The 23,420-nt window shown below is 40.9% G+C and overlaps 1 protein-coding gene across 1 annotated transcript in view; it reads right to left on the bottom strand.

Annotated features, from left to right (window-relative positions):
• The window catches only part of PDZD2 (PDZ domain containing 2), a 91,459-nt gene that overhangs the window by 65,419 nt on the left and 2,620 nt on the right, over positions 1-23,420 (bottom strand). Inside the window, exons 3-5 of the mRNA XM_067545348.1 lie at positions 4,695-4,837; positions 4,266-4,398; positions 1,743-2,009 (exon numbers count right to left, since the gene is read on the bottom strand). Coding sequence (XP_067401449.1) covers positions 1,743-2,009; positions 4,266-4,398; positions 4,695-4,837 — 543 coding nt within the window. The remainder of the gene's footprint in view (positions 1-1,742; positions 2,010-4,265; positions 4,399-4,694; positions 4,838-23,420) is intronic.

Consider the following 23,420-nt stretch of genomic DNA (forward strand, 5'->3'; position numbering starts at 1 on the left):
CTGTTCAGCAGCTGCCTGGAGCGGCTGGCCCCTGAACAGCTAATCAGTGGTGGTGGCTGCAGTGGGGCTAGCCCCTGTACAGCTGACTGGGGGGCTCAGAGCTGCGGTTGCATGTGGGTGTGGATGACCTAGAAGACAAAGATTGCAGATGGTGGGCCAGATGTCAATTGATTCTGGTGGATGCGGATCCACATTTATGTATTCGTGCAGGGCTCTGTACAGAGCTGTCCGTGATGATGTCTCTTTTCTCAGCAAGGGATTCTTGTTCTTTTATGTAAGAATATAAAATAAAATCCAACAACTAGGACAGACATCACACCGGATTCATTTTTTTCAAATGTTTCTCTCAGAGGTTTATTATAAATGTAATGAGAGACATGGTTACACCCATCTCCACCAGCTTTCTCTTGTCTTATATTGGGATTGTAAGATCTTTGGGGAACGGACTGTGTTTTTTTCTGTGTTTGTACACAGCGCATTGGGGTCCTGGTCCTTGACTGGGGCTCCTATGTGCTACCGAAATAAAAATAAATAATAGTAATGGATAACCCATTTAGTCTTTCTGGTAAATGGAGCTTTAAATGGAATGCAAGTGAGGTTATCACTTTGCAGCATTTATCCTAATACAACTTTAATTATGGGCCAAATTCTGAAAGTCTGATTCAGAAAAAATCGTACTGATTTCAAAGGGAGTTTGCCCTGGTGAGAATGTCAGCCCAGATCCAGATGCTTACCCTCCAGACCTGGTTGTCCAAATCTTGTTTTTAAGGCACTACTTGGATCCATAAAACATCCCCTTTTGGCTGCTGCCTAACACTAGGTGACTAAATTCACTCAGTGCCAAAGTTTCTGCAGTAAAAGTTCTCTAGGTGCCCATGTTTCTGGACATGTGCCACAGCCACCTTATTATAGGCATCTGGATGCCAACCTCCCACCTAAGCCTCAGAGAGCTCCATGAACTGGGAGAAGATAGGCGCTCTTCCGTCTAACTCGCACGTGGGGCCTGATCCGGTAGGCATACTCAGGAGCTGCCTAACTCCACAAAAAGCAGTTGAGAAGCAGGAAGAGGAGCTATGAGATATCCTGATGTGGGTTTCCCTCACTCTCTGCTCTACTTTAATTAAATAATTAAATATTAATTGGGCCAGAGAGAGTGAGAATCACTCTGTAGTCCAGTGATTAGAGCACTCACCTGAGAGGTGGCAGAAGATCCCTGTTCAAATCCCTCCTCCTCATCACTGGTCTAGCCTAGTGTGCTAGCTTTTGTGGACCACATTGTAAGGTGCCTATCTCTCCCCATCCATTGTATAAGGAGCCTAGGTGCCTAACTTAGGCTTCGTGAATCTGTGTTGTTCCTGTGATTTTCTAGGCGCCTAAAAGTTAGTGACTCAATGTCACAATGCTTCTGACCCTTTGAGGATATAGACCCTCAAGACTTTGGTTCTACAAAAGGAGGAAACAGAAACGTACTACAGCCCAGGCACTTCAGTGGGCCTCTCTTAGGTTCCATTTAAATGAGAATGGAATGTAATTTAACTACAGAAACACACAATTCATACTCATGTGTAACTAAGAGACCTACTTTACACTGACTGACTTTACAGTGCTACTTTACACTGACCAAGCTCTCCTGCGACATAGCTATACAAAGATACTGTGATGTCAAGTTGAGCACACCATTTACATTTCTGTGGACCATCTTTACCATAAAGGAAGCACTGGTTTAATTATGATTTTTTTTACACAGATGAATGGTTACATTTGAGGCTGGAGGAGCAAATGGGGAGACTACAAATCGAAATCAAGAAACCAAGTAAAAAGATTACCAAAGCCACACTTACAGCAACCTGTACTGCAGGAGATGCGCACATTCCTTTGGCATCTTCATCTTCTGGCTCTTCATTCTCTTTGTTATCAGTGCAAGAGGCAGTATCTTGGACTGAACAGGTACTAAGTAAGTCTGGCAAACTTGTAGATGGATATTTGAGAGACTCCACTTCAGCCCTTTCCTGCCGGGAACACAACAAAATACATGTTATACGTCTTGCAGTGTACCCTTCAAATACATTCTGAAGCTTTGCTATTTCATAACAGGCATCTGCTCTCCAGATTAAAACCCAAGCAAACTACTCATTTTTTTTCAATGTTATCCAATTATACATTTCAACGTGTTAAAACTTCAATTGTAAAAATTAAAACTTCCTGTTCCCATGCCCAGATTTACTCAGATGGTTCATGACACTTAGTGAACCTTCCAACAAACCTGGAGGGAGTTTGTACAGAACAAAAAACCAGGAAAGTTCCACATAATTTTGGGTTTACACAGATCTAGTCATTACACAATGGACTAGTCCATGTCATTCTACAGATGTGTAATAAAACCAGGGAGTATTCTAGGGAGATAGGCATGACATGGTCTACATACAATTTCTGCACTCATGTGATTACTTTGGCTAGAGATATTTTAGGCTTTTTTTTTTGTTTTGTTTTTACCCAAGTAGTTATTTTGCTACGCCTCTGATGCAGACACAGTTATACCAATACGAATGTGTTTTATACCAGTATAATTTATTCCACTTCCCATACAGGAATAAGCTCTACTGTAAATGCAACCATGCTGAAGGGGGTAAGGGAGGGTTGTACCACTTTTAACTATATCGGTATCGTTAAAGTGAAACAACTTTGCATTTAGACAAGCTCCTTGTGCCTTGCAGAATTCAGAGACACAAGGAGGCAGATTAAAACACATTCCCAGAAAAAAAAATATATACACACTTCACACACTTACACATACGTGTGTATGTGGGTGACAGTTCAAATAGTTGATATGAAAATTCCTCTCACAATCCTGTCAATTCAACTCAGTCCAGAACCTGGAACATTCAGGCCCTGATTCTCCATTATCTTGCATACTTCCCAGTGTAAACAACAACAAAGTACAGGACAAGGGTGAGTCAGGCCCTCATTCTCTCTCTGTCAAGACAAATCCAGGGCTTATGTGGTAATTTCCTCATACAAACAAATGTCTGAAGGGATCTCATGGAGCCCACTACACTTATGTCTTATCTCAGGCTGATTAGAAATCAGATCCTCAGATATGAATGGCTACTATATGAAACAAAGCAAAAGATTTATATGCTTAATTTTGCAGGCTAGTAAATCTTTTCCCAGGAATGTGAAAACGGAGTCTAGAGAGAATGTGCTGGCTCATTCAACGTCTGGTCAGAACCCAAAGAGCTTTATGTTGCAAGCATTCTTGTTGATTGTATAGATGTAATTGCAGCATGAATGAAGAAGGAATTTTAAGAAGGAATTCATGCAGGCTGATATTCCACCTTTGGAAGAGAGCCCAATTGTCTAAATGAAATGCAAAAAAGCCTACATCTATTCAAAAGTATGTTGTCTTCAAGATGAAAACTGGTGTAGTGAATACTAAACTGTGATCCTGCCAAAGGACTTCAATGAACTTCATTATCTAATTAAAATAAGTTAAGGTCATGTATCTTGATTCTTGTCCTCGAATCCTCTGAAACAAATTCTCTTCTTGATACATGTGAACATTGGGTACTGGAAGAAATTATGAAAGAACATCCAGAAAAGATTAAGCTTCTCTACTGTATGTACAATTAAAATCTGTATCCCACCAAATTAAAGGATCAACTAGGCTAGAAGAACAGTGACCATCACATTTTGGCACATATTTAATGCTCAGTCTACATGATGATCCATAGTGCTAATCTATCTTATCGTGAAGAAAGACTAAATTCTATTAATAAATTTGTTTGCCCTTATTTGCATGAAACTTCACATCACTAACTGCAAAAAATGTACTTCAAACCACTAACATGAGAAAATAAAGAATGCAAACATAGAACAACATCTAGAGATCTTAGGCACTCGGATACTACAGAAGTACATAAACAGACATGTAGGATATGGGTGAGTATTTAAAATAGCGGAGATAAGGTTGCTTTATTCTGTAAGCTACATATTTTAAGAAAATGCTGTTTGCCAGAAATGCATAGGCATTTGCACGTGCTGTGACCGTACAAGCAAATAATGAGCTGCCTTGTATACCCTACTGTTTGTTTGCCATAGATTTATTGTGAGTGCATGTGCAATTTTTATAACTGTGCATAAAAATTAGATGACCAAATCTACACACATGGACTACCCAAAAATCTGGCCTTGTTTATGTTTGTAAAAGACACAGACACCTAAAATATATAACCAGAATGAAGAGAATGAGATGTAACGTTACCTACCCTGCTAGCTACCACCAGCTCCACTAGACCGGTTGCAGATCGTAGAATAGCCACGGCTTCCTGATGGGAAAGTCCAACCAAAGACTGACCATTGATCATTAGGAGCTCGTCACCAGATGTCAATCTACCATCTCTACAGAAAAAAATGGAAAGTATTTTGAGCCTAAGTAAAGGTTCTCAGGTCAAGCGGTGCAGAAAATTTATATTTAAATGCAAGCATGCAAAAAAATTAATAAAGCATGACTTAGCTGGGTCTAAAATACTTTCTGATATGTGTCATTTTATTAGCCCACTCTCTGTCCCAGTGTCAGTAAATGTTTTTACGACAGAGTGAGCAAACTCCCCTAACCCCTTTTTGAGTTCTTCTGGAAGTGGCGTAAACAGATCAAATCAAACCTACACAGCCTTGTGAAGGACACATTTCATTACCTGTGAGCAGAGCCTCCTTCCTCAACATGCGCCACAACGATGCCATGCGGGGATCGCTTTGATCCTCTTCCTCCTGTAATCTGGATCCCCAGCCCGTCCGTCCCCTTCTCCATGTGCATCTTCCAGATGCGGCATCCTTCTCGCTGAGAGAAAAGGTTTAGAGAGTCCTTGAATTTATATTTAGATAATAAAATAGCGTCCTGAAAATACCTAGTTAATCAGGACTCAGTTAATCAGGGTTGCGAAAGTAGTGATGAACACCGGTAGGGCTCTCTATGGCCTGAATCAAAGCCCATTACAGACAATGAAGAGACGACCACTGATCAAGGAGCCTTGAATCAGACCCCAAGTCTCTTGGTGCGTGAGTTTCTAGAGTTGCTGAGCATGGTCCTTTGTTATCTACTATCCAAGGTGAAGGAAGCTGAGGGAAGCAGGTATCACAGACCAGAATTTCGGCGCAGGGGTCTGTTCTCATTGGTGAATGCTGAGAGTCTCTCTCTCTGCACTGGACAGAAGTGTTTCTGCCATGGTGCAGGGCTCATGCTGAGTGCTAGCATTTTGCTGCTGCACTGTTCCTTTCAGCAATACTCAGCAGCCTGCAGGGCAGAGGCCTTAGCCCAAAACCATTTTAACTGAAAGTCAGAAACATTTGCAATACCTGAACAGAACCGTTCATGGAACAGGAAGATATTATTCAAGGGCTGTGAGGTGTCATTTTTAGAAGGGTACAAGGATAGCAGAGGTGCCATTACAACATGGATGTCTACCGTACGGCTGTATTTACCCTTCTATATATACCTTTATATTGATTTCTTTCAATTGATAAACAACAACAAACACCCATCCAAAGGGTGTAACATGTTCAGAGTGAAGCAGCACACAAACGACCTGGCTGTGACGAGTCACAATGCCCATTGAGATGACTGGGAGCAGTTCTCAGGTTCCACCAAGCCCAAAGGAACCCAGGAGTTTTGAGATAACTACCAAGCCAAATGAGGGTAAAAAAAGTTTAAAAAAAAACCTACCTGAAATCTCTTACATTGGAGGGAAGAATCAGGTTTATGAGATTATAATTCTGACAGAATCTGTGAGTTTTACAAGCTTGGGGGCTATGCAGAAATGCACATTAACCGTGAGTCAACTTTTCTCAGCCTGTTGATGCTACTCAGCTGTGGTTTACTTGTTAAATCTCACCTCTCTCTCGTCTCATCGATTTCTGACTTACTCTACTCCGTACACAGCTAACATTTTACAGTAAACAAAAGTGCAATACGAAAAAAAGGTCCATGGTCCACAACTGCCATTTCCTGCTGGATAAAGTCAAACACCGCAGGGGATATTTAAAATTTGCTACTTGTTTTTGAGAAGCAGAAGCAAGTGCTCTTGTGAAACTAAACTTCTTGGCAGCAATACGCATGTTATTAGGAAACTGTGTATATCCGAGTCCTTGTTCAGGGTGGGAAAGTTTTACAGTGAGGCTTTGTAGCATAAATATTTTGAGCCCACTTCTGAAGTTCTTAAGTGCAAGTTAACCTCAACAGGAGTTTTACATACACAAAAACAGCAAGATCAGGCCCAGTATGTATGTAAATGGCTGGGAACAAAAAGGAAAAGAATAGCTAAGTGGTATAGAATCTATAGAATATAGCAATCAGTGGTAGGGAAACTGGGTCTGGAGAGTTAAGAATGGCGCTTAAAAATACAATCTATGAGCTCAATTCTGAAAACACTTGAATCTGCAGGTAATGACCTCAGGGAGACTGCTCATCTGAGTAAAGACATACATTTATGTAAGTGTTTGTAGATTGGATCGAAAGCATCAACAAAGCGTGATCTCTTGATTAAATAATAGGCCATGACAGAATGAGGAATACTTTGAGGTAAATGAAAGTGAAGCATGGAATAGCTTATTAAATACAAGAACTAATGTTGAGCATATTTATCAACCCTAAAAGTGGAACTATACAGTTTCAGCACACTCTGGAGAATTTTTATTGCTATATTAAATTGGCTTGTCTCATAATAAAAATAGTTGAGCAGAGAAATATAAATTCTCCCTTCAACCAAGATTAAACTACAGAGATGACAATTAACTTCAGCACAGGCTGAAGGTTTGAGTGACCAATCATGGAATTACATTTTAGAATACCAGGGGCTTGCCCATAGGGAAACACTCAGGAAAATTAATCCAAACTAACTAAAGGTGTGAATTAAAATTGGGTTAGCTAAAGTGCATTAAACCTGTGTGGATAGTTAATTAAGTTTAACTGAACTGAGGTCATTTTAATTCCGAATCAGAATGTTCACACAGGGATTTAATGTAGTTTAACTAAATCACTTTAAATTCAAACATTTAGTTCATTTGGATTAAATTTTTTGAGTGTCTCCATGTAGACAAGCCCCTAGTGTCTAATAAAGATTAATAGTGCAATCATAAAATTTTGTTTAATAATTTGCAAACACTTTTTGGAATGTCTATTATGCAAAGAGCTACAATATGTAGTGCCATAGCTTGCATTCCTAGGTATCTTGCAAACTGAAGCAAAAAAAATTTCAGAAATTAGTATTAGCTGACCTGTTCTCAGACACCAACCTTATTTATACAGCAACACACTTCATAATGGCAAACAGCAAAATTCTGGTACCCTCCGTCAGGCTTAGTGCTACTTTACTCCATAAGTAGTTCTACTGAAATCAATAGGACTGCTTGTGAAGTAAGATGCTAGTCAGCCTGGGGACTGACCCCAACTAAAACAACAGAACAGACTGATGTGTCCAAAAATCATCTGGTTTTTGGGTTTTTTTTTTTTTTAGTTTTAATTGTTGTTGGCTTTCAATTTATTCACTGTCCCTTGAGTCTTGTATTATGACATGATCTTATACTTGTCTCCTCTTTAAACTAAATGTTCTCAAGCTAACACTTTTGAAAATGGCTGAAGTTGGGTCCTATTGAGGCACCTAAATAATTCTCTGGGAACTACTAGGTGCTCTGCACTTTTTGAAAATCAGGCCACTTATTCTCTAGTTTTTAAAAACTTAAATAAATTGTGTGTGATCTGGAAATCTGGCACTTTATTGTTCACCCCCTTTCCAGATCATTAATAAATATATTAAACTCCACCAGTTAATACACCCACACGAACACACCCATTGGGGGACCTTGTTGTTACATTTTTGCATGTTGAGTATTAAACATGTGCTCCTACTTTTTGATAACCATCTTCCAGGGCTTGTCTTCACCAACTCTTTAACTGGAGCTAATGGACTGTCAATTAACCTGAGGAAGCTAACACCTTTGTAAAGGATGGTGTTGGACATTCCCCAAGCATTTGTTCCAGGCTACAACATTTGTAGTTTACCGTAGACTGATCCCTGTTCCCTTTTTTGTGTAGGGATATCTATACCTTCTAGGACTCCATCATGACAAGCTGAAGTAGCTCCAAACTGCATCTAAAGATTTTAATGCCCCTGATTTTGACTTCATGGTCTCTATGACTCGCTTCCTCATTTAATTTAAATTCCCTGTCTACAGTTTCAGTATTGCCAACCCTAAGTGCTCAAGAATCATGAGGCAGCCTAAAAAATTCATGAGATTTGCTGGAAAAGAATCATGATTTTTTTTAAGATTCTACATTTGGAGTTCTTTTTATTTGCATTCTGGCTTTTGAACATTTAGGGTCACATTTTCAAGCTTTTCTCTGCAAACATGGGGACTGGAAACTCACTTGGTTTTTAAGTGAATGCTGAGTTTCTGGTACATATTCATATGACTCCAGGGTCTAAGGCTTTTGGGAAACCACCAAGTATCACAGGAGTAGTCAACACTGCAGTTTAACATCATTGGGCAGGTGTTTAGTATAATCTCTCCCCGATGATGTTGAATTTAATAATAGCAGTCACTATTACTTAATGGTTCAACTACAGTTACTACTTGATGCTTGTCAGTTTCATGTTTCCATTAAAATTTCTAGTCACTTTCGTCATCAGCGTGGTTAATTCTCACCACATTTGTAAAGGTAAGAAATTCTCGCAACAGCCTCCCAACCCAGCCAAAATGCTATCTTAGCCAAAGCATTTCAAGCGTACAAGAGAGCCAAGCTAGAACAACAACAGTTCATCCAGCCTGAGCCCACGAGGTGCAGAGCACTCCCAACTCCTGTTGAAATCAAGTCCCTGACATTGAGGGAGGTCAGTATTTAACAGATTCAGAGAGTTTAAGGCCAAAAGGGACCACTGGATTATCTAGTCTGTCCTCCTGTTTATCACAAGTCATTATATTTCAGCCACTTACCCCGGTACTGAGCCCAAGAACTTGTGCGTTGGCTAAAGTGTAACTTCCAGAAAGAGATCCAGTCTGATTTTCTGGATGTTTCTGGAGATGGAAAATCCAACATTTTCCTTGGTAATTTGTTTCAATGGTTAATCTCCCTCCTACCCCAGGAGGCATTCTGTATCTTGATCGCCTCCTTCAATTCAGACTTCATGTGAGTGGGTTAATATATTTTAAGATAAGGAGAAAAGAGCCCCAATTGCATCCTGTTTAATTTGACCATTTAAATGACATACTTTTCTGTGGATGTTTTTATAGCTGTGTCGTTCCTATGTGGCTGAACTTCTTTTCTAACTTGGCTCTTTTCAATGCGAAAAGTGTTTTGGATCAGATTTTCACTTGCCGATCATAAACTTCAAAGTGCATACGTTACAAATAATTAATGTTTAAAAATGGTATTAATATCACTCTACAATTAATTACAAGTGAAAATGGGTCACCTTATGTAACAGACCACAAGTGAGAATAGAGTTTGTTAGTTTCAAGGCAGTCCCTGGAGGCCATCTTTCTACATCAGGAAACCACTGCACATTAGGCAGCGTATTCAGAACAAATCTTCATCTGGAATTGCTTGTGCGTTATAGATCAAAAAGAAAGTCCATTGCCAGCATTATCTGTAGAAGCTTACATTATGCCTGTTCCAAGCATAAAACATCAAACATTTGATTTAATAAATGCTAGATTATTCCATCATTAATAAAACAAAAGGAAACATTTTTTCTCCAACTAAAATAAATAAATAAAATATGATAAACTCTTTCCACTATTGCAGTTAATTGCAAGCGAGTTTAAAGGGGTTTGATTGAATCTGAGTATGGAGTGCTCAAGAAGCTATAAAAGCTATACACAAAGAAACCCTGCTTTGAAATCTTAAAGAAAAATTTGGCAGCAGAAAGGTGTAAATAAATGGAAACAGAAATGCAATATGTTGGCCAAAAGCCAGGCAGCAAAATGGAAAATATAAAGGAAAGAAGTCTAAGAACAGCAGCTCAGGTCATAGCTATTGTTTCAGCAGTCCCTTTAGTAAATAAGCAGAAAACTTTAAATAAAAACAGAGAGAGGTTTATGAAAGTTTCTGTAATCACATCCTCAAATTATATTGGCTCTTCAAGATTGACAGTGACTGATTACTGCTAAAAAATCTCACAGTTCTGATGCATAATGTGAAAATAGGAAACAAACAGTGCTCCCTCATCTGCCACAAAGCTGTCTTTTTGAAGCCACACAGATTTTCTTAAATAACAAGGCAGTATTTGCAGTGGACCTCAAAGGAATTACATTAGAACATAAGAACAGCCATCCTGGGTCAGACCAATGGTCCATCTAGCCCAGTATCCTGTCTTCCAACAATGGCCAATGTCAGGTGCTTCAGAGGGAATGAGGCAATCATTGAGTATCTATCCCCTGTTGCCCACTCCCCTCCCAGCTTCTGGCAATCAGGAGCTAGGGACACTCAGAGCATGGGGTTGCATTCCAGACCATCTTGGCTACTAGCCATTGATAGACCTATCCTCCCTGAACTTATCTAGCTCTTTTTTGGAACCCCGTTACAGATTTGGCCTTCAGAAAATCTCCTGGCTATAAATTCCACAGGTTGACAGCAGGTTGCGTGAAGAAGTAGTTCCTTTTGTTTGTTTGAAAACTGCTGCCTATTAATTTCATTGGGTGACCCCTGGTTCTTGTGTTATGTGAAGGAATAAATAACACTTCCTTATTCACTTCTCCACACCAGTCATGATTTTAGAGACCTCCTATCATATCCCCCGAGTCATCTCTTTTCCACGATGAAAAGACCCAGTCTTTTTACTCTCTCCTCATACAGAAGCTGTTCATACCCTTAATCACTTTTGTTGCCTCTCTCTGCACCTTTTCCAATCCTATTGTATCTTTTTTGAGATGGGATGATCAGAACTGCATGCAACATTCAAGGTGTGGGTGTACCAAGGTTTATATAGTGGCATTACAATATTTACTGTCTTATTTTCTATCTCTTCCTAACGTTTCCGAACATTGTTAGTTTTTTTGATTGCTGCTGCACATTGAGTGGACTTTTTCCAAAAACTATTCACAGTGACTCCAAGATCTCTTTCTTGAATGGTAACAGCTAATTTAGAATCCATCATTTTGTATGCACAGTTGGGATTATGTTTTCCAATGTGCATTAGTTTGCATTTATCAACACTGAATTTCATCTGCCATTTTGCTGCCTTTTGAAGCCATGAAGATTTTCTTAAGTAACAAAATAGCATTTGCAGTGGACCTCAAAGGACTTGCATAAGAACAGTCATACTGGCTCAGACCGATGGTCCATCTAGCTCTGTGTCCCGTCTTCTGACAGTGGCTAATGCTGGGTGCTTCAGGGGGGAATGAATAGAACAGGCAATCAAGTGATCCATGGTTATTCTTCTGTCAGCCCTTCACTCAGGACAGAAGAATCACAAAACAATAAATCCTGTACTGTGAAAAACAAAGCGGGGATCAGATTCAACCCATGGTGTAATCCCTGGTATAGGGCCCTCAAGACAGAAGGCCAACCATTGTTAATGGTACAGTGCAGTTGCAGCCCCTTCCACTAGGAGGCCAATACAGCCCCAATAACCAGCAAGGGAATATTGTCATGGCACATAAGAGAACCCTCAACAGCATCTTCCATTGGTGGAGCTCTTGGGAGAAACTAAAGTCGCTTCCAGGAACAGAACTGTGGGAGAACAAACAAAGATACCACTGCTTGCCCTCCTTTGGGTTGAACTCCCCACTCCACTGTATGAAACAAAGCAGTAGCCGGTAGATTAATTCACTTCTCCATGCAACAGATTTAGTGAATCTGACTAGTGTGTTGACAAAGAATTAGTGAATAGCCATCATTCTATGCATCATAAATATTAACATTATTGACTCATGCCCTCAGCAATGGAAACTTGACCTGAGTTTTTTCAGGTTTTTAATGGAGCAATTATTTCATTAATGCACAGCAGGTAGATTTCATTCTCATCCAATATTCTTTGGAATCTGGAATACTTTCAAGAATGGTCTGTTTAGAAGGGACCCTGCCTCGTTCCTTTATTTCATAATTTTAGAGCAGGCATGTGTACACGGGGCCTTGCTTTTATTACCAGTGAAGCAAGTTAAGTTATTGAATAATGGACAAATTCATCTTTTAAAAAGTCTGTTTGCAGACAATTTTTAAGCAGGAAAAGGGGCTAAATTCATTAACTTACTCAATATGAATGGTATGCCCATCTCTAATGCCTAGTAAGTTCCCCAAGACCAACTGCTTCTGAAATTGGACACCTATGACCCAGCTCCTTGCTTCAGCATTAGAAGTTGAAGATCTGTTTAAACAGGTACAACATGGGCAGCAGCAATATAATCTTCCCCACTACCCAATGGGTGTGAGATACGAGCTAATAGCCTACCTGTGAACAGTTCACTAGCCTATTTTCAATCTCATGAGCCATCACCCCAAACCATGGCTCTTATCTCACTCAAGACCTGTTGCCCCTGATCTCTCCAGGGCCATTTTGAAAATCCAGTCATTAAATGTCAACTACATAGGTTTGACAATGTGAACTTTCGGTGTCTCAGAAACATGCAGTAACCAACAGCATACACCCAACTGTGATTCACTCCAGTTGTTTATTCTACTGTTCTACACTGATGCTGATTTAAGGGAATGCATCTGTATATATGAAAGAACTGACTTCTTAAAATGGCTTCCTTGATATTTGACATCTCAGCACGTTTGGTTCATCACTCACTTGGATCGAGCTTTTTACTGAAAGGTGAGAAGGATGTATTTGCTTTCCATCCAAGGGAAGAAAGCAGCAAGAGAAGGATCCTGGGAAACAAGGCCTGTGGAATATTTACAGTAATTTAGAATGTAGATTGACAAAATAGGTATTGCAGATGTCAGAGTTTTCATCCTATTACTCCAAGTAGAATGACCTCCAGGAAATCATCTCTAGTGGCAGACTGGATGCTGTCATCATTTCTTTGGCTTGGGTTTTAAACATTTTATCAGCCATTGCAAGCACCTGAACTACATAATCACCCTTAAAAAAAAAATCTGTTGGAGTCATTTGTTGTCTTGAACCTTCACCACATGGCCTGCCGCTTAAAGCTATTCCCTTTCCTTCATTTTCCTTATGCCCTCTAGTGAAATTTTATTCCAAGAGAGGCAAATGGAATTCTCAGCCCTCACTGAACAGAGGGTTTTATGCAATGTTATGCTCTGTGGAAAAAATCAGACATTTAAATATCAGGATTCCTTTGTATTTTCACAAATGTGTGTGTGTGTCATTATGTGCTAAATTGACATGACCAACTGGGTCTTTTAAAACTTCTTGAAGAAAAATATCACTTATCTCAGTGGGCTAAATTCAACCTTGGAGTAAGTGGGTGCAACTGCACTGAAGTCAATTCTGATACTTCTCACTGACACTGGGGCCCAATTTTGCATCTATCCATATTAGCATTCTGGAAGGATCTTTTAACTTTATGTAATAATTTCAGTACTGTATCACAGCAAACATATGTAGCTTTATAATAAAGATTTACAACGATAGTATTATAGCATCAAACAACATATTGGACAATATCAAACAAGTCAGTATGGTTTCAAACATTGTCACAGAATCATGCATAAAACGATACGTTCAGATAAAGTTACTGTCTTTCATTCTGGAAAAAACAGTAGTTATAGATATTTATCCATATTCATCACCAACACTTGTGTAAAAGCAGAAATCTCTCATTAGATTGTAAATATTTCAGGGCCTGTACTGTCTCTTGCTGTGTCTTTGTACAGGGTCTACCAGAATGGGGCATCTGTCTCAGTTGAGACCCCTAGGCACTACTGTAACACAAATAATAAGATACATGCAAACCATACCCACTCCTGTACCACCTATCTTGTTAGTGCATTTCTAATGATGTGAGCCATGTGTCAAGAAAACGCATTAACACTTTCTTGCCACTAATTACATCCGACTCTTCCCAATTAGGATGCACTTTTCTTCTTTGGTGCATCCAAAATCTAGAACAAAATGCATTTATCATTTAGATTATTGTGTGATGGATCTGCAAAGCAGGGGATTACAACTCACATCAACCCCCCCCACACGGTACATCCCCTGCCCCCTGCTGAAGCCAGGACTATTCTTTCCATCAGCACCCTGCCCACTGCATTCTCCTTCCCCTGGCCTACTGAGTGGAGAGGTCCTGAACAAGGAAGTGGCAGGGCTCTGCCCACAAGGCAGCAGGGAGCAGAGAGAAGCCCCAGGAACTGTGGACTGAGCTGCACGGGGAATGGGCTGTGACTGCCGTATGTCACAGCTGGGTGCAGGTCTGTGTGGGATTTATGGGAGAGCAGCAGTGGTGGAGAAGGGAACCAGTGCAAGGGGCCCCAACGAGAAACAGTACCTGATCGTGGCCTGGAAACCTACTGAGACACTCTGTCTGAGAACACCACCCCAAAAACTCCATTCACCAATGTCATGTAATTATGATATGCTCTGTACAAGGTATGCCTTGTGAAGTATTATTTTAAAAGTCTTGATCTGCTAAACATTAATAGCCAGTCGAATTGTATGTGCTAATATTATATGGGAAGATATACAATATTTCTGTAAATGCTACTAGAACATGTGAGGTGGGAAACATCTAAACCAGCTTTTTAGGTACAAGAACGGAGTGGCCAGACATGCTAATGGGCCATCAAAGAGAGAATCCACTACCAGCGATTATTTACACTGAAGGCTTACTGCAGGGACCGCATCCACAACTGGGTACTGATTGACCAATGGAAAGCAGTCCCCACATCACATGACTGGACCATTCTAGCAAGCTGGGAGTTTTTGTCTTTCAGCCGTTTCCCCAGGTGTTTAGCTGTGGCAGAGTGATGCTGTGGACTGTGGGAGGGGAGTCCCAGGCAGGGAAAGAAGTCTCTGTCTGTGTGAACTGAAAACCTGTAGCTCACTTTTACCATCTCAGGGTGAGACATTTCTAGATTCAAATCCTGTTAGAATTTAGATTGGGTTCTTATTTTTTATTTTTTGTTTGGTAATTATTCCTAGTCTCTTTATGTTTGCAATTTATAATCACTTAACTATTTTTCTGTAGTTAATAAACTTGTTTAATGTTTTATCTTAACCCGTGTGTTTTTGAGTAAAATATTTAGGAAACTCAGTTCAGTAACAAAAGCTGGTGCACGTCCCTTCCACTTTGAGGGAAGGGCGGACTGGACAATAAACTTCACTAGTCAGGCTTTTGACCAGGGGAAGATGGTATAGCCCTGGCATCCTGGGCTGTGGAGCTGGCTGGAGCTCCTCTAGTGTTGATTTGTGAGTGGCTGGGTAAAGTGTTCACTGAACTAAGTTGCATGTGTGGCTCCACCTGCTATCAGGTTGGATGATAACAAGGTCTAGAGAGTGACTGTGTGTCATCAGCCAGAGTATGGTAGAGAGCCCACCTCACACTAAATAGTCAATAAGGGCACTCAGCAGTTCCTCAGCTCCCAGACTGTACCTGAAAGGTTCTGCATACCATCAAACCCACAAATGCTTATTTGCTTGAACAGACACAGGACTGGAGAAGTCATCCCAGGCAATCAGCCTGACTAGCCCTAACTCTTGAATGGGCTGCCCCAAGGATCCAAACAAGAATTGCTAGTGCTCACTTTGAACTGTAACTGTTTAGGTCTCTGTACTTGGGGTATCTGCAACCTCTCCCTTTCCTGCCAGCCCTAGTAAATTATCCTTTCCCTTAGCCATGTCTCAGAGGTTTCTGGGACCCACCCAGGGCTAGTGCCTGGAAAGTCTAGTTACTGAAGCACCTAAAATGCTTGCCTTGAAGTCATGGCATGCCTGGCGTGCTACTGGCCCCTTAGGAGTCTGGGGCACAGAGTAACTCTGTAATGAGGCGTGGTCATCCCTTGGCATTGGTCTCAGAGAGAGGCCATGCCTCCTTGCAGTCTGCACAGTAGGGGAAGTGTCCAAAGGCAGAAGCGGGGGGAGAGGGGAGGGGTAGCAGCAGTCTGTGTGTGCAGCCCTTCTGGCAGGGTGGAGTAGCAAACAGTTAGGGTGCTGGCCTGTGACCAAGTAGTCCCAAAGGAGTCTATAAGCTTAGGCCCTTTGGCAGGGTGGGGCAGCAAACAGTCAGGGTTATCAAGTAGAGGCGACCCTCTGGAAGTCCATACAAAAGTGAAGGGTGCCGTCTGGCTTGGGAACAAGCACAATCAGACTCCTCCACGCACTCGAGGACCTCTCAATCACCCCAAACCCCAGCATGCTCTGGATCTCCTGCTGCACCGCCTCCCACATATGGTGGGGGATGGGTCGGGTTGCTCTGTATACAACACCTCCAGGGAGGGTGATGGAGTGATAGACCACAGTGGTTTGCCCGGGCAGTGTGGTGAAGGTTTGAGAAAAGGCCTCAATTAGGCATTTAGCTTGCTTCACCTGTTCCACCCAGAGGGTGTGCCCGAGTGGGGCGAAGGGGTGTCTCAGGTTCAGTTCTGAGGGCCCCAATTCTGGTTCGGGGCTATGGAGTGACCAGCAGCTCATCCTGCTCAGACCAGGGCTTCAACAGATTCATATGATAAATCTGGCACTTTTTCTTCTGGTCTGGCTGACGAACCCCGTAAGTAACGGACCCTGTCCCGCAGATGGCCCCTGCCAGTGGACCACCAGCTTAGACTCAGCCGAAGGGAGCAGGACAAGCACTCTATCCCCTGGCTCTAAGTCCCATTCGCACCCTCATGCTTGGGCCTCCTGGGAGGCTCGGAGGTGCTAGTTCATGAGGGCCCCCGCCTGGGCGAGGTATTCTTGAAACTTGAATACGTATTGGGGCAACCCTTCAGTGTGGAAGGGTGTCTGTTCCCATGTCTCCCACATTAGGTCCATCAGGCCCCATATAGGAGCTCGAAGAGGGAGAATCATGTGGACTCCTGCGGTACCTTGCAGACGGGGGGCGGGGAGGAGATGAGGTGATCCCAGTGGCGGAGTTCCTCCAGGGGTTCTTCCAGAGCATATTGCTTAGAGTCCAGCTGAACCGTTCCACTAATCTGTCTGTCTGTGGATGGCATACAGACATCCAGAGCTTCTTGATCCTGAGGAGGACACGGAATTCCCGGAGAAGTTGGAAAGTAAAATTCATCCCCTGGTCCAAAAGTAACTCCCAGGCAAAGATCTTTACGAGCTCTGACGCTACAGTCCGGGCAATGTCACGCCTCAAGGGGATGGCCTCTGGGAACTGCATCGCATAGTCCAGGACTACCAGGATGTACCGAAAGCTGGCGGCACTCTTCACAAGGGGCCCTATCAAGTCCACAGCTACCCTTTTGTAGGGTGTCCCCACCAACAAGAGGGGGATGAGAGGGGCTCTAGGTATGCTGGAGGGTGCCACAAGCTATCATTCCGGGCAGGAGGCACAATGGTTCTTCCTATCACGGTATACACCAGGCCAAAAACAAAAACAAAAAACCCAAGACAGAACCCGAGCCTGTGTCTTCTCCAGCCCTAGATGGCCGGCCGCCGGGACATTGTGAGCCAGTCGGAGCACAGCTCACCTATTGCCCCTAGGGACCAGAACCTGGGACCAGCAGCTTTTACCTAAATCTATCCAAAGAATGGAAAAGTTTGGAATAGATTAATAAAAATTTGGTAGCAAAGGAGACTTCTCCAATAAACCTGTAACTACTATTGTTTTAAGGAAAGATGAACCTGACGGGCTGCAAATGAATCATTTGCTGTATCAGGAGTAGTATTACAATAGTGCCTTAAGGCCACAACCAAAATCCAGGCCCCATTGTGCTAGGTGCTGTATAGACACACAGTAAATGCCAGTCCCTGCCCCAAAGAGCTTACAGTCTAGACCAGTGGTTCTCAACCTATTTACCATTGTGGGCTGTATATGTAGCTCTCTACGTGTTATGTGGCCGCATCCATGCAATACATATACACACTACCTGTATGGCCCTGAGGCTGTCACATGGGCTGCAGCTGTGTGGTGACTGGGCCTCATGTGGCCCACAGGCCATGGATTGAGAACCACTGGTCTAGACAGACAAAAGACAGACATTGTCATCATAGTCCAAGTTAAAGCTTTGAGACATCACTATAGCAGCTAAAAGCAGCCCAAAGATTCATACTAAAGACTGGAACGCTAATGCAAAATAAATCGCTTTTTATCATAAAGAATAAGACCTACGAAGAGAAACAGCCTAAGATGAAATATTTAAACAGCTAAAGATGTCTCTGATGAAAACTAAAAGCCAAGTTACTTATGCCTCAAATATGCATCGTATAAATACATAATAATCTTGATGAAATAATTATCTCTGATTAGATTGCCAAAGAGCTATTGTAAATCAGCTTAGCTCCACTGGCTTCAATAGAGCTATGCAGGTTCACCCTAGCTAAGGATCTGGTGCAGTGTAGGTTTTCACTTTGGTAAAATAGGGTGATTAGAAATTCTTTTTTATATTTTTATTATTCATCATTTCATGCCTCTATTTCTTGTTGCTAGACTGTGCATTTAGCCTATTCTGGTGTTTGGCCAAGGGAAGATGCCTTTCCATTACCCAAGGCAAACTGTAGTGCTGTATTTACAGATGCAAAATGGCAGAAAGCATCATAGCAGCTTTCAACCTTTCCAAACTTCAGTGAGGCATAATTCAAAACCCTTCAGTTTTTACTGAGACAAATAATTTAACAAGGAAGCAAACACCATGACAGAATGTAGCAAACGGTTTGTCATAAAATGAGCCAACTAAGTTATAGGTACCATGATCAAAATTTGGGATATATTTGCATATTTAGACTTTCCATGGCTAAAATATGATCATGTACTCTACTTCAGCAAAATCTGGTGAATCTGCTGTTCATGTAACTACTGCTCACTGTATAATACTTTTCATCTGCAATATATCGCATCTTCCATCCAAGGATCACAAAGCATATTACAAACATTTATGAATTAAGCCTTTCCGAACCTCTGGGAGATAGGAAAGTATGACTGTCTCCTTTTCATCTACTGGTGAACTGAGTCACAGAGAGGTCGAGTGACTTTGATATCTGAACCCAGAATACAAACCAGGTTCCCTGAGTCCCAGTCCTGTTCTTTAAACCCCTTCCTCTTAGTAGAGCGCCTTTTTCAAGCCAATTTTTTTTATATCCTTGAACTTTAAATCACTAATTGTGAGTGAAGATTTCAATCTCACCTTAACCCAGAAGCTGTACGGAATAGGGACATTGCAGGATTTTTTAAAAGCAATGGAGAAATTTTTTTTTTAAATGTGAATTTCCAAAAGGACTTTAATCTCTTCAATGCCTTGAGAGAATGTAACCAAAGAGTTAGTTATTGCCCATTCTGTTCTTCAGTACACTTCATATTCAGTCAGATTTCTTTATGGTCTTTAAAGGCCTGATCCAGCTCCCATCGAAGTTCTTCTGTTACCTTCAGTGAGAACTGGACTGGATCTGAAGTCACCTTCACTAAGTATACTCAAGATGTAGAGATGGAATTCTGATCTCCTCTCGTGCACCACCTATATTTAATGGTGTCCCAAATTTTTTCAACTATTTGAAAGCTAGAAGACCAGTCTTAAAACACTGTGTTGAAGAAATTAAGTGACAAATTGATGAGTACTCTCTGACTTCAATACGGCTAAAGTGCTACCATGCAGCAAGCAAACAACCAACCACCCTGAACCTAGGAAGCAGTTTTTCAGCTTACCCCACTAGACCTTTTCTACATTTATCTTATCTCCTTGCCTTTGTGATTACTAGCCCCCGCAAAACAATCTTTCTTAAATTGTCCCCTAGACAATGTAAGCTCAGAAATGTCAATATTTAACTTCAATATCTTCACAGGATGTGACATTGTTACTTAGGGTCATATACTGATTATTCTTAAATCAATGCACATAACTCCCACTGAAATCAATTTGAGTCCCTTTATGGATCAAGGACCTTCCAGGGGCCTGAGGGTGCTAAAAACCTCGTGCCATATAGATTTGTTTTGAATTTAAATTTCAGAAATATCCTTAGAAATAATTGCTATAAGTGAAAGCAAGGGGATATTTACCAGAAATATTAAAATACAGCACAACTTACTAGCTTATTAAAATGAAATAAATTAACTATTGATTCAATGGTACAATATCTCTTTATTTATACCTTATAACTAGACTGCTTAAGAGACTAGTATGTTTATCTGGAGAAGCTGCTACATGTCAGAGCTGTATCCATACATCTAAATTTGCCAAACTCTAAATGTGAGACCAGAAGCTAAAATGGACGACGCACAATAAAGCTAGGTATGCAGAAATTTCATGCTATATTTATTTGACAAACAACAGGAAAGCTGAAGAAAATGCTATCAGCTATAGACAATACTACTACAAAAGTGAGATGACACCAGGCCCATGCAGGATGAGGTAAAATTTACAGTGAGTAAGAACTGATATGTATAGCTCTCTCTGTTTGCAACATGCAGTGCTGTTGTCGCCATGTTGCATCGGCCTCAGAATTTTAGAGAGACGAGGTGGTGGGGGGGGGGGGGTAAATATCTTTTATTGGTGAGAAAGACAGATTTTCGAGCTACCCAGAGTTCTTCCTCAGGCCCTGCACTCTGTTTAGCTCAAAAGCTTGTCTCTCTCATCAACAGAAGTTGATCCAATAAAAGATATTACCTCCCCCATCTTGTCTCTGTTTGCAATGGGTTTTTGTCTGTTATAAAAGTATTCTTAATACATCTGCACCAAGACATCAATAAATAATCTAGTCTCATGGGTTTTGTAAGATATAACTGCAGAAGACATGAAGACTGAACTGTTCCTTCCAGACTTCCCTAAAGTTTGAGTTTCTACAATTTTTTCCTACAGCTATTCCAGAGGGAAAATGCAATGTGCACTCCAGGAAAACCTCTGATTGAACTAAATCAGAATTCTGCTCCCTGGGATAGGAGAGCAGCAGGGAAGCAAAGGGAGTTGAGGGACTGCTGACCTGAGAGAGCTTTGTGCAGACCACAGGAAGGTTTCTTGTTTTTCCTTCCCTGCACAGCCAACACCATTGGCTTACCACCACAATCTGACCCTAGATATTTTGAAGTGAACACTGTGTTCCAGAAGGTGCCAGGCTGACTGCAGTATATATTCAATTCATCCGCTCATCCACACAGCAAATACACCACAGGCATCAGGGAATGGAAGTTTCCCCCATAATAATAATGCCCTGCCAATGCATTTTAGCCCTGTTCTATAGGCACCAGCACATGAGAAGCAATTCAAAAAATAATAATAAATAACATCCATAAACCAGTCAGAGAATACTTCAATCTCCCAGGGCACTCTGTCGCTGACCTGAAAGTTGCTGTACTGCTCCAAAAAAACTTCAAAAACAGATTTGAAAGAGAAACTGCTGAGTTAGAAATTATCTGACACATTCAAACTGGGTTTAAACAGGGATTTGGAATGGCTCTCTCATTACAAGAAGTAATTTGCTCTGATCACCCATTCTCACCTCCTACTCAATGGTTGTCATTAAGCCTCAGGTACCCGGCTTTTATCCACTTACTCCATTGTTATCTATGCCCTTGGATATGTATATATTACCTCCTATATGTTTCCTATTTGCTGTATCATTTCTACCAACTGCATCTGAGGAAGCGAGCTGAAGCTCATGAAAGCTTATGCCTGCTGAAATTAAATTTGTTAGTCTTTAAAGTGCTACAGAACTCTCGTTGTAATTCAATTTACGGTTATGAAAGGGTTGTTTTTTCCACAAAAACTCTAAAGAAGATTGCAGCTTGTGTTGGCAGGTTTTGAGGTGTAGAGTTGGGCAAAATTTTCAGTAGCGCCTATGGGACCTCGGAGCTTAAATCCCATTTTCAAAAGTCATCAGGAAATTTCAACGAGACTTAGACTCCTAAATGCCAAAGTCAGTTTTGAAAATGGGACTCAGATGCTTTGAAAATTTTACCCATAATCTAGGAGGAAACAAACTGAGCCCACAGACTCACTTTACATAAGTCACCAAACAGCAGTTAGATGAGGAAAGCTTTCCACAAGTGATATAGACTTCCTTAATAGATATTCAGATTTTTAATGAATTCATTTTTTTAAAAAAGATTGAGTCCTGCTACTCATTCTCTTAGCCATCCAATCTCAACATGTTTAGGTGTTAGGAAGGCAACATTAAATCTTGACACAGAATATGGCACTGACACACAAGGGCCACACCTGCAAACAAAAAAGCAGTTGTGCTAAACCACTGTGATTCCCAACAAGTTTTACTAGGAGACACCAATTATGAATAGATCACAGATCTAAAGTTTTAAATGAATGTGCAAGACTTGCACATAAAAATGCCTCTTTGTATTATTTCTCATGTTCAATATCAGTTTTCAACTTCAACTTTTACTTTTATTCAGACCAAGATATCTTAAAACTTCAAGATAAGTTAGAATTAATAAGTGTCTCAAAGACCACCGATCTTGTTTATAATGTAGTGGCTTTCCAACTCTCTGCGCTAACTTCCAATACTACTACTCGGAAATTCAGACTTAAACCATGTTAATTTAAAAAGGCATTTTAAAGTTAACCATATTAAGAAAATCATGCTAAATGACGTGCTAAATGACAGGGAACCATAAAACAGCACAGATCTGGATCTTTTTGATCCATAATTTTTCCTTTTAAAAACAAACAAATATACAGACTTTGAAATTATGAGGTTTTTCAAACTTTGCAGATTAAATGTCACTGTGGTATAATGTTATTTATAGAATCATAGAAATGGCAGAGCTGAAAGGGACCAGAAGAGGTCATCTAGTCCAGCCCATGCACAGAGATAGGATAATTTGACTAGCAGCCAGAAAAAGATGATATTCTGACTTAGTTTGCTTTAGGAATATTATTATTCTTTTATTGAATTCAGCTTTTCTGGTGGTTTCACGTTTGAACCAACAAGTAAATACTTAACATCAGCCATCATTAATCTGAGCAGCATACTTGTGCCACACTTCCCTTCACTGGAATTTAGCAATATGAAATATGACTGCATTAATATATTGCCACCTTTGAACTCTTTAAAACAAAAGCGGCTGCTGCAATAAGTCCCAGCGTTAGCACAGTAGTATTCACGTGCTTAGTCTATCAATGTCTTTAGGAAGACTGCCAGAGACTCAGAGCCTTGCAGTGACAAATCTTCTGGTGAAATCTGAGCAAGACTCAAGTGATTTTTCTGGGGTCCAGTAAAGCTAAACTTCTAAGATCTTTCTCATGTTTTGTTGCCATGGGACTTCTACTCAGAATCACAGGAGAAGCAGCAAGAGGTCCCTTACTGTACTTTGATAAAACAACACAGAGCATCCAGCTCCTAAGCATAGTGCAAAAT

This window comes from Emydura macquarii, unplaced genomic scaffold (assembly GCF_026122565.2).
Source record: "Emydura macquarii macquarii isolate MOO-44397 ecotype Brisbane River unplaced genomic scaffold, CSIRO-AGI_Emac_v2 contig_1045, whole genome shotgun sequence".
Lineage (NCBI taxonomy): Eukaryota > Metazoa > Chordata > Testudines > Chelidae > Emydura > Emydura macquarii.